The sequence below is a fragment of the Fusarium phalaenopsidis genome (assembly GCF_050370095.1).
Source record: "Fusarium phalaenopsidis strain FUZ10S chromosome Unknown contig_32278, whole genome shotgun sequence".
NCBI classification, from domain to species: domain Eukaryota; kingdom Fungi; phylum Ascomycota; class Sordariomycetes; order Hypocreales; family Nectriaceae; genus Fusarium; species Fusarium phalaenopsidis.
This window is the reverse complement of record NW_028145417.1, coordinates 2,738,846-2,753,511: the sequence shown is the minus strand read 5'-3', so window position 1 is coordinate 2,753,511 and position 14,666 is coordinate 2,738,846. Positions and strand designations below refer to the sequence as shown.

At 51.9% G+C, this 14,666-nt stretch overlaps 4 protein-coding genes across 4 annotated transcripts; 1 reads left to right on the top strand and 3 right to left on the bottom strand.

The window, feature by feature from the left end:
- Window positions 1-1,287: 1,287 nt before the first annotated feature.
- LRP88_01481 (uncharacterized protein) lies at window positions 1,288-1,990 on the bottom strand (the record flags this gene model as incomplete). Its single annotated transcript, XM_083238163.1, has 2 exons — window positions 1,288-1,536; window positions 1,598-1,990. 2 exons carry the CDS (start codon window positions 1,988-1,990, stop codon window positions 1,288-1,290), a joined length of 642 nt encoding a protein of 213 aa, XP_083106668.1.
- Window positions 1,991-4,965: 2,975 nt separating this feature from the next.
- LRP88_01480 (sulfotransferase family protein) lies at window positions 4,966-5,862 on the bottom strand (the record flags this gene model as incomplete). Its single annotated transcript, XM_083238162.1, has 2 exons — window positions 4,966-5,678; window positions 5,835-5,862. 2 exons carry the CDS (start codon window positions 5,860-5,862, stop codon window positions 4,966-4,968), a joined length of 741 nt encoding a protein of 246 aa, XP_083106667.1.
- A 3,385-nt stretch (window positions 5,863-9,247) lies between these two features.
- On the top strand, window positions 9,248-11,158 carry LRP88_01479 (uncharacterized protein; the record flags this gene model as incomplete). Its single annotated transcript, XM_083238161.1, has 4 exons — window positions 9,248-9,804; window positions 9,855-9,955; window positions 10,005-10,174; window positions 10,223-11,158. The coding sequence occupies 4 exons, from the start codon at window positions 9,248-9,250 to the stop codon at window positions 11,156-11,158; spliced, it is 1,764 nt and encodes a 587-aa protein (XP_083106666.1).
- A 413-nt stretch (window positions 11,159-11,571) lies between these two features.
- Window positions 11,572-14,232, bottom strand: LRP88_01478 (cation transport protein-domain-containing protein; the record flags this gene model as incomplete). Its single annotated transcript, XM_083238160.1, has 10 exons — window positions 11,572-11,782; window positions 11,831-11,874; window positions 11,923-12,637; window positions 12,687-12,801; window positions 12,850-13,182; window positions 13,233-13,280; window positions 13,329-13,739; window positions 13,798-13,934; window positions 14,001-14,121; window positions 14,196-14,232. The coding sequence occupies 10 exons, from the start codon at window positions 14,230-14,232 to the stop codon at window positions 11,572-11,574; spliced, it is 2,172 nt and encodes a 723-aa protein (XP_083106665.1).
- Between the last annotated feature and the right edge of the window lie 434 nt (window positions 14,233-14,666).

The window sequence follows — 14,666 nt, the reverse complement described above, 5'->3', positions numbered from 1 at the left end:
AGCTCTCTTGTTTATAGATGATGCATTGGGGAGGATACGGGGGGCACAAGGATGGGGGGATGAGTGAGAATTACGAGGCGTAGCGAGGGGTACGCGAGAGTGACACTCAGACAATACGAGACGGCCAAGTTTCCTCTGTTAGAACCACTACGGCGGAAGCAAAACCCTGCCGTTATGCTCTCGAGCCATTCGACACAACGGTGTCTCCCGTGATGGACTCTTCATCTCGTCGATTGGCCCGCGAATTCACTGGCGCGTAGTGTAAAAACCAGCCTCAGCTAGCGCCTGTATCTAGTACATCTCGTCTGGGAGTGCTCGTCATATCCGAGACAGGTACCCGTCACCGGATGCAGATCGCACCTTGATTTAACCTTAGAAGCTGTACAGCCTCCTGCTCAGCCCTGATCCGCGAGGAGGGGAGAGAGCTACAGGGGTTTGTTATCACGCCAGACAAGACAAATTCAGAGACGGAGAGTGAGCATTCCGAGGTCGCAGTCGTTGCCATATGCTGCAGATGTCAGCAATCCTTTGGAATCAACAGAAACAGTGAGAGTCACTCGTAGCCCCTATCTCATCTGAACATCCCCATGCCGTATTCTCTCGCCTCTCGGAGGAGACGGACGGACGAATCCTTACAAACAGTTGAGTCCCATCAACAACACGCACAGTCGTCGTACCCAAGAAAAGAAAATAACAACCCATGTCCCCGCAGATGGTGCAACGTTCTCCTCGACGAACCAACATCCATGAACCAACTAAAAGCGCCACTTTTTCTCACTTGGCTTCTATTCTTGAAACATGAGGAAAACCCCTGTCATCTCTCCAGTTGGTCAAAAATAATGCCTCGGGGTGCCCGCCAAGAGATCCATCGGCCGCCCGTCCAGCCACGCAGTTTTAGTTCCTGTGGGTAAATGCAGTCTGAGTTGGCTCTCTTGACTTGCTTCTCACGTGGGCTGATACTCGATTAAATTGTTCTATACAGTTAACGCCTGACGACCATTTCTAACCCATATGAAGTACCAGGTTAACGCCTTTCTCTCTTCCCCTTGCGAATCTCCGTGTATTACCCAAGTCGGCATGCTCCCCAACACTCTCGGCCCCCTGCATGGTCCTCTGGATGACCATGGCTCCCGGCAAATTAGAAGCCTCTCCATCATTACGATCCAAGGATCTAGAGAGAGGGTCATGGTTAAATGGTCATTCAACCTCATTCCATATCCACAGAATTGGACTTAGAATGAGGTTAAAGAACCCTTAAATCACGCCCCCCTCTCTGTAACGTCTTGATCAAGCTGCCGTGCCCTCGCTGCTCTTCTCAGCACCTCGATCAAACCTCTCAGCAACCACCCACGAAAGCAGTCGCAGAGCACCCCCCGACGGATGAGCTCTGCTGAGAGCCTCCATCTTCTCCCGCAGAGACGTCAGGTCCTGAAGAAGCTCACGGAGCCGGCTGTTGATGCTCTCGAGCACTGGAGCGAGCAGCGTCGCTCGGCAGCGTAGCAGGAACTTGGTCATTGTTTCGCTTCCCTTGTTGGACTGCTGCTGTTGTACAAGTGTCAGCTGTTGGGGGACTCGAACAGCTTTAGATGATACTCACGTCTTCCTCTTCGCCTGCCACACACGTGTTTAGCTTCTCGGCGAAGCTGTTCAGGGCAGCAGCAATGTCGTCCACCAAGATCTTGCAGGACTTGTAGCTGCCCCCAAGACCCCTCCGCATCCGTGCCTCGTATACCTCGCACTCCTTCCACTCTTTACAGCCCTGATCCGTCTTCATCCGCTGTATAGTCCTATCGGAGAAGGCGAAACGTAGCAGCTGGTAAAACTCGAGCTGGAACATGGTATAGTTGCGGTCTAGACTCTTGGCCATACGGTCCAGGGCTTCGGAGTGGTTGTTGAAGACCTTGAGGCGTGAGTCGAGTTGTCGGTACGTTGCGATGGCAGCCCCAATGACAGGGATGACGCCGATGGTTCCGAGTACGATATCAGCCATTGTGGATGGGGAGGATTGATGAAGAGCACAAGCACAAGGGTTAGAAATGTGGCGATTCTTGAGTCTTTCTAAATGCCATCTCTTTCGCTGTGTTGATGGCACAGCCACAGCTTGATTGAGAGACCTCTTCTCATCATGAGGTTTGTCTCGGAAACGTGCAGCGTAAGGCGGGGAGGTCATGGCCAGCTGGGGTTTAGCCTCCTGCTGAAAGCCGTGTAGTCATTCTCTACTCTACTGCTGCGCCAGCTCAAAGATGCAAACATTTGGATGTTCCCGAGTAAAGAAGTGCAGACGATGCGGAGTTGGCGTACCCTTGGCTGACAGCCGAGACTTGATAAGCGGCTTCGCAACATTGTGGAGTTCCACATCCTATCACACGTACAACCAAACGAGCAAGGCTTGGTTCAGAGGAGCATTTCTTGTCCTGGGGAGTTCTTGAAACACCAACATGAATAGATATGTCTGAGGCTTGGGGAAGGCTGAGGATTCTTGGCAGGCCGGACCTTGAGCAACGACCCAGTCCTACCGACCTGATCTGGCAACCGCATCTCAGCTGATGATTGATCTCGGATGAAATCGACCTCTACTGTAACGTGAAGTCCCCAAATGGCTGTTGTCCTTTCGGCTTATAGTAGTCATCTATTGTTTTAACCCTGTGGTGGGCGATAGGAGGGAGCGTGAGCTATGAAGACAATCGTGGACATTGCCAGATAAATTCTTGAGGGCAATGTGCTCAATATCTATACACTGGTAAAATATGAGAGTTGCTCTTCATCCTAGCACCATGCAATATCCGCAAACCTGCGAAAAACAATACAAGGTCCACGCTGCCATATAGACGCAACTCTCAAACGTACGACAGGACGAATCACACCCGATTCTAGAATGCCAAAGTGCGGAGCTAATTACGGAACAGCCAAAGAGGTATGCATCCGCCATTGATTGGACACCTCGTATTCTGCATGTCGCTTGCTGGGGTGGAGGGTCAAAGGCACGGATCGCGTCGACTCCGCCGCGTTCGTGGCACGTATAAGAAGAGGCGATGCCTCGACAAGAAGCCCTTTCGTTCTTTGACCTCTCCGGTGAGATCGTCTCATACGGCTTCTTGCAGCGTGGATGTCGGTATGCCGCATGGGCCATGAGACCAAGGCGAGATGACTACCGCATCAGCTTAGTACGTCCTATCCGTCGCAAAACTGCAGCTCTTTGCGGATATGTCCGTGAATGACCAGGCAGAATCAGAACAATCTGATCCCCTCAAACGACCAAGCTGTTTGTATTGGGTATTGTTGTCAGGCAAAGAGACCAGGAATGCATGTGGCCGTGAGCCATCTCAATCTCTGGATACGGCAAACTGGAACTCGGCGATTATTCCTCAACAAACGGCGGAAGAGCAAAGACTTTTGGGCCCATGAGGTTTTCTATGAGATATAGAACCTCTATACAGGAGAAAGAGAGTTGATTTGGTGAAGGCCGGGGGATGGGTGATCGAATTGAACGGAGCCGCCGACATTCACTCGGAGACGACGTCCTCTGGACTCGAGATTCGAGTCATCAAACAAAACGAAAACGAGCACAATATCGAAAGAATTGGAAGTGAATAGCATCTGAACCAGAACGGCTGGAATACCCCACATTAGCAGAGCCTCTTGGGGAATTGGCAGAGATGCCTTGACCGCAAAAGAAGGCCAAGAACGGTGATTATCGATGTCATGAGCTCACCGATTGACGACATGGCGTCTTCCACAGGTAGGGAATATAGAATACACTTGAAATAGGGTTCAAACACATCGTAGCCCATCTCTGCCGAACCTCAAAGAGACACGTCTAAATCTAGGCAAGACAAGAACCCGGCCAGAACGCCAAATTCTTAAAACTTGTGCACATGAACGCAAGAATAAATGCCACCAAAGACCAGCTATCTGTAAACTAGGTCAAAATTTGCTCTTGACAGACCCCTACGCTCGCGTCACTCCTCTTTGGATGACGTGACGGCGCCAATCCATGCCAGGCAGCAGAATATCCTACCAGACCCCGACATCGTGTCCACGAAGCTTTTCTTGGGCTCTGGGGTAGACCCATAGGGCTGATTGAGTGAGCCAGGGAGGGGGTGTGTAGATACGGTGTTGTAGGATTGGCTGGGGTGCTTTGAGGTTATTCGGACGGTAGAGGACTTGGGCCGCCATGTCCCAGCGACGGTTATTCAGACTTCCGGCCAGCCTTTACTATTTTCCCCTGGTGTATGGGTGCAAATCGACAACTCAAAATAATGCCTGTTTATGTGGTCTCTGGTCTATTAAAACTCACGACGCAGCGTCATTGACATGTCCCGTACCGTAGAAGCTTGGCCGTGAGACCTCACATCAGCCATTGACAAGCAACAAGTCAGTACTACTACCACGCTATCGGAAAATCGCCTAAAAGATGATAGCGATGTAGTTTAAGGCGAAATTTGCGATACACTTACAAGGCTTGTTGGTTTAAGCCATATTCTCATATATCCCAAGTGACCGTGGGTATTAAAACACAACAAGATGGTTCACTTGACCCTCTGATGAAGGAAGTACACAATTGTATTTGGAAACCTATCTATAAACATACGCCCACAACTCCAATCCATTAGGAGAAAACACGAGATGAAAACCCTTCTATCACTCATTCCCCATGCCCTGCTTTTTTGGCCAGCGCTTCGTCAGGCAAGGAGACAACACATTAAACCTGACTGTAAGCCTCCACCAGACTCAGTGCACAGCATATCGCCTTAACAGCTTGCGTCGCCTCTTTCTTGCGCCTTTGCTTTGGAAGCAACCATGGCACCACTTCTGGTAGCGTCTGGTCATCATACAACGCCCCCAAGGGACCCCCACCGATGGACACTCCTGCTCTCGGACTATATCCTCGGTTTGGTTCATCGTACACGCACACGCCCCATCACGGCCTCGTTAAAGTACCAGCGACGCTCACACCTCGGCCGACTAGATCATGGACAGCATGTGCGCGACGGCGTAGATCATCATGACGGCCAGGGCAGTTGTGCAGACGTAGCGAAGAGCGACATTGTACATCTGGTGACGGTTCCTGCGGCGCGATCGCGAAACAAAGTCCGAGTTGTCGTTGACGCGGGGAAATTCGCAGCCCTTGGGCACCGGCTCGCCGAGGAACTCGCAGAGAGGCTCCCATCCGTCGGTGATCTTGTATTCCAGCAGTCTCTCCTTGGGGACGAGGCTGCGGACCTCTGCGTAATGTCGGCGGAAGACGTCCTTTCCGCGGTTGGGAAAATCGCCCTCGAAAAACGTATCGAAGAACTTGCGGAGCATGGGATAGTACATGGAGGCAGCCCAGTCAAAGTGGGAGAGCCATCGTAGCTCATGATCGGTGACGCGCCAGTAGACGGTCCTCATGGTGGATGCGTGCCACGAGTCGACGTCGCGGTTGGTGAGGACGACCTTTGCCTCGGGGTAGGCCTCGATGAGCTCCTTTGCGAAAGCGATGGCGGGCCAGTCGCAGACGGCCTGGGCGCCGCCGAGGAGCTGGTCCCAGTCCTTGCGGGTGAAGGGCTCGCCCTGCTTGTCGTACTTTGCGCAGAGGGCATCCATCCACATGAGTGCGTCGGGGGGGTTCTCGATGGAGCAGTTCATCATGTGGTATGTGTCGACGTAGCCGAGCTGCTTCATGGCAGCACGCATGGCTGGGGGGTGTTAGCAGTAGCTGGAAAGGCGAGAGATGAACATACAAGCTGTGCCGGTGCGTCCGACGCCGAGGATGAGCACCTTCATGGGCACCGAGCGGGTGCAGTTGCGACGGTTGATGCAGGTGTCATTTGTGAAGATGTCGGTGACGGGACGAGGGGTGAACTTGGAAGAGTATGCCATTGTGACGGTTGGGAATAGGGTATCAATAGGGATAACAAGATGCTAAACAGGAAGAATTGCAGGTGAAGCGATCGAGGGAGGTGGTTCTGCCAAGAGGAAGAGGACGGTTATGATGGACACAGAGCGAGTATAAAAGAACGAGAAGAAACATGAAAGAACAAGAGGACAATGATCTTTTACAGCTTTCATCACAGGACATGCAATGCCACCAGAGACACAAATCCAACTCCCACATCCCTCCTCTGGGTGCGTGTACATGAGCAACGTCCCCATAATTCAGAGACCGGCCCAGCCTCTCTCTCTCTTCGCCCGGGCCCTGCTTCGTCTTCTGTTGATCGATCCCATCATGATTCTTCAGGAGAAGGAACCAGACGTGGGGAACGGTTGTAAGTGAGTCGTCTACTAATGACACGCCCCCTGAGGCTCCTGCTCTTGTGGGGCTGTAGCGAGGGACCCATGTAGAGGAGTGAGACATTGTGAGGGCAAGAGCCTCCAGTCTTGAAGTCGACAACTTCAGTCTGGAGACAAATGATGGGTCTCGAGATGAATGGAATCATGTTGTATCTAGGTCAGTGGCCATTCCAAGCCATCGTCGTCTTGCTCTTCTTAGTATTCATGCAGGAAATCATCCTCTCTGAAAGGCTCTGACTCCTCACTCCTCATTCCCTGCAGCCAAGCACTCAATTGTCCGATTCAACTTGCCATCTTCCCTGTCCCTTGAATGAACCGTACCTTGCAGTTCCTGGAAAGCTCCTCAGGGGAACCGCGGATTCGTTCCCTTAGAGCCTCCTACCCGAGTAACACATGTCCATCTCTTCCGATTGATAGCACGGGCACGAACAAGCTTGTGCTGCATTAGAAGACTTCTAATGTGGACCAATGCATGTTCTCCACATTCACTTAAATAAGAAGCTTACGCGGCCCAGGCATTCATCCATCTCCATTCAACCTCTGTTGACAGTCTTGAGCCAAAGGAGGGAAGAGTTAGAGCTCATGGAAACGCCACATCTTAACCACCTAGGTCGTGTTTGATCTTACATGTCGACCGTTATCTGGTCGGGAGTCCCAGCCAGTCACTGGAGGACCAACCACCATCTTGTGTCAAGCGGTACATGGTCTTGTTTTCATGGAACAAGCCTACAGCTTAACCATCCAGAATGCTCTGATCAGGGACACGCACACAGATAGAGGCAACATGGTACAAACAGGTCTCGGTGGCAGATAGTCACTGGCACCGATATCCAAACTGCGTCGGATGTCGGAGGCCCGGACTATCGGCCCCTCTAATCCACATCCCGACATCAACCACAATTCTCCCTGCGGCGTGAGAGCGCGGATAAGTGGGAGGATTACGCGCGTCTAGGGCAGGGAATCCACTGATGCACTGTGCCAGATATGCATCGTCACAGCATCATGTAACGCTCAAATTGCAACCGGAGGATCCCATCCTTGCCCTGAGCGGTGCAGCAAGCCACAGCTGTCCCTGGAACACAAACTAGATCGGTATTTATCGTTGCGAGATGGTCTCTGAATGGTTGTACATCTGGACACCGTTTGCCTTGCACAATATCGCTATCCCGCGTATCATGACCTCCATGGCCCCCGCCTCCGGACAAATGTCAACATCGTGTCAACAGCGTGGTGTCTCGACCTAGATCCGAGACACGGCGACGGAAATATTGTCGAGCGTTACATTGGTGTACTATGTAAGCGGGATGACGTGCACGGGTGAAACACTTCTGTATCCATCTCGTTTTTTTTCCTGGACGAGGATGAATCATTGATCGACGGCGCTGATCGTGGCAGAAACTCAATCTATTGATTGTAGGTACGCGGCCGAGATACTGTCTGCCGCGCGTTGAATGCGTGTCTCAGCTCAGCCTTGGCGGGTTGTGGGAGAGGATGTAAGTCAGCTTTGGACGCCACGAACATCAAAGCTCGAATAAGGCGATATGGCTAGAAGAAAAAGTGAAAATTAGTTTGCAGACGGTTCGCGTCCCCAGTAATTAAAGGATTCACCTTAACCTTGAGCCTGTATATATGGTGATCAACTTGAGACCGTCTCAGGACAAGGGGAATTCGCCCCGATCCCCGACCAGCCGAGCGACAAGCCGGGACAAACGTGTTTTCCTTGGCGTAAGCGATGTTCCGCTGGATGTAGCGGGTATAGCGCGCTTGAATACAGTCAATGGTGGAATCATTGCCAACAATGTCGGAGAGACGCCAGAGTGTTTTGAAGAAGGGGTTTGAGAGGATCTTCGTTATACGCAGATGAGCCACACCACGGGCTTGGTTGTTTCTTCAGTCAGGGCTGATTCGGTTCCAGCTCTCGATTCACGAATAGCTCGAAGATGGTATTTTTATCACCGCATCTGTAATCACCATTGGTACCAATGGATATCAACTTCTGGCCCCTCGAGACCATCAATTGATGGAGCTGGATGGCGTGGCTCCCTCAGCACACCCCACCCCCTGTAAATACAGGCGCCCAGCGCCCGGGATGCAGTGGAGGGCGCTAATTTAGCGGCCCAGGGGTCCATCACTCGACCGGCTTGAGCATCTCGGGGCCGGGATTGACGCGTGGGCAGACGAAGCTATATCCATCCATTCCATTAAACACCGGTATATCCGTTTCCCAATACAGGTCACCGTCTGGTCTGTATTAGAAGAAGTCGAATGAGACACCAAGAATGAGTATCTGAGAAATACATGCCATCTCATCAGGCGTCGTGGCGTGAATGGTGCGGCATCAAACCTCCCACTCCCCGATGAAAGAGAAATCCATGACCCAGGAGCTTTGAGCTGTTGTGTGTCTCCCCTGTCAGGCTTGAAAAGTGGTTCCTGGATTGCGTGGAGTGAGGCGAGTTTTTCTCACCAAAGCACAAGCCATCAGAGATGCTCATTGTGTGCGTGAGGGTTGTGGTGTTCCTTCTCTCTTGTCGTCATCCACCTTGAAAACTCAACATCAATGTCCTACCGAGTGAACAATCATGTCCTCCACCGCGTAACCTCGGCACTTTTTCTTCTTATTCTTTCCGCTTCCTTAGAGACGCATTCGTTCACCCTCTAGCCACGCGGCCCGGCTCGTCGGCTGCTTCTCTCCCTCACCCCCCAATCACCTAAAAGCTGTCCACCTTGCTGCGTGTCCTACTTTTGATCCCACTTAATGCTCCCCTAACTAAACTTTTTATTCTGTTTTCCTATCCTTGTTTCTTTTGTTTATCGTATCTGTTTCGATACCAGTTCCGCTGTCGTCTGCTGGCCTGGCGCACTAGCATTCGTTTCCTCTTGGACTGTCTTTGCACTCATCACCTACTCTTTCAAAGAAACCCTGCAAATCTCCTTTTCTAACCCATACATGTTTATACCTCGTCACCTAGCCATCATGCCCCCTGGTATATTAAGCAATGAGCCCGGCATCGGCCAACCTAGAGGCCACCACAGATGGCGCTCCCGCCATGAGCACCGGAACTCGGACATACCCAGTATTCAAGTTAACGGGATCGACAATGAAGACATTGAACAGAGGGTCTCGGTGACAGAGAAACCTGTCCAAAAAGGTCCCGTGTCATGGATGTCACTCCCCCGAAAAGACCAACTCCTCGTCCTCTTCATAGGCCGCCTCGCCGACTTTCTCCAAATCGCCTCCCTCCAAGCCTACGTCTTCTACCAGCTTAAAGCCATGGACGGATCCCTGTCTGACTCTCGCATCTCGGAGCGCGCGGGGATCCTACAGGGCTGCTTCACCGGCGCTCAGGTCTGCACTGCTATCCTCTGGGGAAAGATTGCGGACGCGAGCTGGTGTGGGAGAAAGTGGGCTTTGGTGGTTGGACTTGGGGGCACGGCGCTTTCGTGTGTTGGTTATGGGTTTTCGACGACGTTCTTCTGGGCGGCTTTTTGGAGGGCGTTTGGGGGTGCTATTAACGGCACTGTTGGCATTATGTGAGTTTGAGCTGTTGAAGCAGAAGTTGGACTGTGCTGATGATGTCCAGCCGTACCATGATATCGGAAATCACCATCGAGAAAAAGTATCAGTCTCGAGCATTCCTACTACTTCCACTAAGCTTCAATGCTGCCAGCATGCTCGGTCCAGGTTCGTCCCGCTCTTCCATTCTCATTATTCATCACTAACATCAAGCCAGTTCTGGGTGGCATTCTGGCAGACCCTTCCAAGACACTCGCCAATTACTTTGGCGAGGGAGCCATCTTTGACTTTCAATGGATTCGGGATTATCCATTTGCTCTGCCTAGCATGCTCAATGCCTTCTTTCTCGCTGTGTCTACGATCATCACTGTCCTGTTTCTAGAAGAAGTAAGCGAACCCTCCTATTCCGTGAGCTGAGTACACTAACCTCTATAGACATCGAAAGAGAGGCGAAACCTATACGACCCCGGTCTTCACCTAGCTTCCTCTATCAAACACTGGTTCACCGGTGGCAAATCTAATGCCGGCTATATCCACATTCCCACCTCCGAGCATGACGAAAAGACACTCACGGAAAAGCCAACGCCGTCTAAGCGCAAGGTCCTGGCCCATCTGCCCTTCCGCCGCATCTGGACCCGCAACGTCTGCTTCACCCTAATCAACAGCGCTTTTTACGACTTTCAGCTGGGAGCGTTTACTAATATCTGGTCTTTGTACTTGTCCACGCCGAGGTATGGGACTCCCAAGTCGACGTCTGAGAGCGGGGGGAATTATGCTCGCTCGTTACCGTTGCTCTTTACAGGAGGTTTGGGTATGCCTGCTTCGACAGTAGGTGTTGCGACTTCGTTCCTCGGTCTCTTGGGTATACTATTGCAGATCTTCCTTTATCCCAAGGTGCAAGGCCGTCTGGGAACGATGCGCTCGTTCAGATGGTTCCTTATTCTCTTTCCCGTGGCCTACTTTGTCGGTCCGTACCTATCCATCCTACCATCAACGACAGAACCCCCCGAACCAGCATCAGGCCCCTTCATCTGGGGGGGCATAATCCTCGTACTACTCCTCCAAGTCATGGCCCGCACATTCACGTTACCCGCCACCATCATCCTGCTCAACAACTGCAGTCCACATCCAAGCGTACTGGGCACGATCCACGGCCTGGGCCAGAGTGTTTCAGCAGGCTTCCGTACTGTCGGACCTGTTGTTGGTGGGTGGTGGTACGGGTATGGTCTTGACATAGGCATGGTAGCCTGGGGTTGGTGGGGGACTGCAGGAGTTGCGGTGTTGGGATGCTTTACAGCCATGGCGATGCATGAAGGGTCGGGTCATGAGATTTTCTTGGAGGGAGAAGAAGAGATGAATAGGGATTCGTAACGTGATACTTAGTACTTTGCACCAATAGTTGTGCTCAATGATACATATCAAGTCTATCAGCGGCTAGTGATTGCTTGATGGGGGTTCACGCGCTAGGCTCATATACATGCCTACCCTTACACTGTCTCATCTCTTCCGTTTTCACAAACGCTCAAAGCACACATCATTTTGAAGGCAAGAAAGAAATCCGTGACAACATCGTACATGCGGCAACGAGCCATGATGCTCGCAACCCTCGTCTACCCCCCTTTTTATTACCCTGTATCATCTGAAAAACCGAAAATCTTTGTACATAAAAGGCTGGCGCCTGAATAATCTTGAAACCAATCCTCTAAACCTAAACTCGTTCGTGAAGTCGTTGGGTATGCAATAAACAAACCCAGAAAGAAAAAAAAACATGTCGGAAAAAGCCGTTACTCATGGTGTTCATGGTCTTCATCTACAAACTGTGTTCCAAGAGACTTCTCGTCCGGCAGAACAATGGCTCGGTCCAGGGCGTATGGAAGGCCGCGGTGTCGTCCACGGATCATCATGGCGCAAATGACCAGCTTACTGAAGGTGGAGTATTCGCTGCAGAATGATGATGCTATCGTAGGATAGCCGAGACTGAGGCCGACGTTACAGCTTCGATACTGTTAGTCATGGTCACCGAGATAGATGAGCTTCACTTACTATGCCGAGAGACCTTCAAATAAAATGGGCCACATTGTAAAGGCCTATTTTCTCGTTAGGATTGAATCGAGTCAGGGTAAGGAAATACTCACTGGATCGTTGCCATTCATGATCCTCTTCGATTCGGCAATACAAATACAGAACAGTCCAAGGCAAATGTACCACAAGTCGAAACTCAGCTGATTCCTTAGATGGGTGACAAAGTATGATCCGCCGTTCTGCTCGTCCGGCTGAATGCTGGGCTCATAAAGTCCGAGCGAACGCTCTTCGTACGTGTTTGAAGATCGAACGACAATAGAGATCGGGTATACCGACACGTACATCATGACCAGTAGACTCATTTGGACAGCCGGGTTCACCGCGGCCAGGTTGAAACTCGTGGTTCCGGTGTGTCGCGAGCTGACGGCCTGGAAGACAGCAGCGGCGAAACGAGGCCAACCGGGGAGATTAGACACGGCAGGGTTGTCGAGATCGAGTAGGATGATAAAGAGGAGATCGATGATGTTGAGAAGTGCCAAGATACCCAACAGCGCCCAGGTTGGTCCGCTGGGGAAGAGAAGGGTATAACATCGACGAGGGTGGTTCAGGAGGAACGACAACGGCTCGTGAAGTGATGACTCTTCCGGCAGAAGTTTAGAGATGCTCCAGAGGATGAATCGAAGGACGACGGGATAAAAGGTGTGACCGGCGAGGGCCAAGACACTCATGATGAGCATTGGAGCCGGGGCGTCGTTGAACGAAATCATCGAGTCAGGGGTAAGAGTGAAGCCCAAGTTATCGACCATAGTCTGGGCGGAGTAGATGGCCCTGAGAACATGGTGAGAACAGTCACTTCTGGCATGGCGAGACAACTTACCACCAGATCTTGTTTTGTCCGCTCTCTGCAATGTGCTCGGCATATTTGGACGGGGCGTACTGAATCCAGCCAATAAGGCAGATCATTCCAATGAAGTGCAGACCGAAGAAGTACACTAACCTCGTCAGAATCTCACCCAACACCTCACTTCTCTTGTACTTACTCAAAATTATCTTTAGAAGCAGCTTCAAGCTCCGGTACTCGATACCACCAAGCTCCTCACGATCCTTAGACGACAAATTGTGAAACATGGAGTTACGACCGACAGTGACCTCGCGCGAGAGCTGCGGAAAGTCTCCTGCAGCCATGGTCGGCGCAGTAGTTAGACGCTCCCTGCGAGTCTCCCGTGCACCGCCGATAACGAACATAGACGAGGCTACAGTTGCGACGCGCTCCATAGAGCGGGCTTCGCTCATTCGGAGACCAGCACTGCGGCGGCGACGGAGATTACTGCCGGGCGTTGAATGTGTTCGGTAGATTGTCTCGATTTCGTCGTCTAAAAGAGTGGTTAGTCTGGGGATCCAAGTACTCGAAAAGGCATTTTACCATCTCTACCGTCCCCGTTTGGTCCGTTTAGTTCTACCAACGGCTTTCCTAGGCAAAGTTAGTAATGAAAGCAAACGTTGACTTGCCACAGCTTACCTTGATCGCGATCACGGGGTCCAGGGATGTAAAGGGTCGCCTCATGTCTGGGATGATGATCCGTAGAAGGGTCAAAGGTGATTCTAGGCTCCAGTTGGTTGGCTCGCTTGGACTCCTCGCCCTCTTCTTCGTCTTCATCTTCGGCCATCTTCTCAGCATCCACTGCTGCACGCGGGGGAGCTAGACGATGAGGTGCTTTTGACGGTGGAGGCTCAGTCCGGCTCCGCTCTCCAATCCGAGGGAGGGTGTCCTCGATGACCGTACGAGCCGGGCTTGGTGGTGTCGGGCTAGATGGTTCAGGGCTAGACTGCGGGCTAGGACTCTCTGGCTGCGGGAGCCCTGAACCAAGCTCAGGGTCCTGCTCTTTTGGGACTGTGTCATGTTGGCGGCGCTGACGCAGGAGGATGGGGGCTTTGGGTTCAAGTATCAGTACAAACGCGTTGTTGGAGGGACGAACAGGGGAACAAACCAGCCTTCTTAAGGTGTCGGTTAAACCAAAACAGGCGTACAACGACAACAATAATGTTGATAAACACTAGGTTTGAGAACATGGGCACAAAGTACAGGAACAGCTGTTGGTATGTTTGCAGTTCCTTGACGTCGAGGCTATCGGTCTCGCATTAGCTTCACCCTCCTCCCGCCGCGACCGTTGAAGAGACACGGATGACTTACGTGGCTAGCCCAGTGACGGTCGAGGCACTGGCGCCCATAAAGTAGGCATCGATAGCACTAATGTTGCCCGCGGGATACAGAATCGCGAAGCTCGTCAGGCCTAGGAAGATGATGTACAAGTCTGCCAAGAAAAGCAATCTCAGCCACAGGGTCCCCGGATCAACGAGGTTTCGATCGATCGCGCTTGGCACTTACAATGCAACTTGACAAAGTTCAGTTCCGGGCGCCACATGGTTGCGTTGCGCTGCTGATTGCCAGAACTGGCTTCAATGTCGAGCGAGCAAGGGGCTTCGCCGCAGGTTGCGGGCGCAGAGATGGAGGTAAAGACGACTCTGGGGTGCCGGATTCCGCTGAAGGAGGTTTGTGAGTTTAACTGATTGAGGAAAAGGAGGAAAATCTCCCAGTAATGAGCGAATTAGTGCCAAGACTTACGCTCGGGACCCTGGTCTGAGGGTATCTGCACAACAAAGGTGGTGCGTCAACAGGCGAAAGCGGCGTGTCTAACAACCAAGGTGTATCTCACCGCAGGCCTGGCTAGGCCAAAGAACAAGCGGCTGTCATGGTCATGTTAAGAGAAAACACCAGGGGAACAAGACAAGGATCTAGCCAAGGCCTTGGTCGGATCGGCACTTGAGCTGGGCACGGCCGATGAGAAGCGCGGTGCGT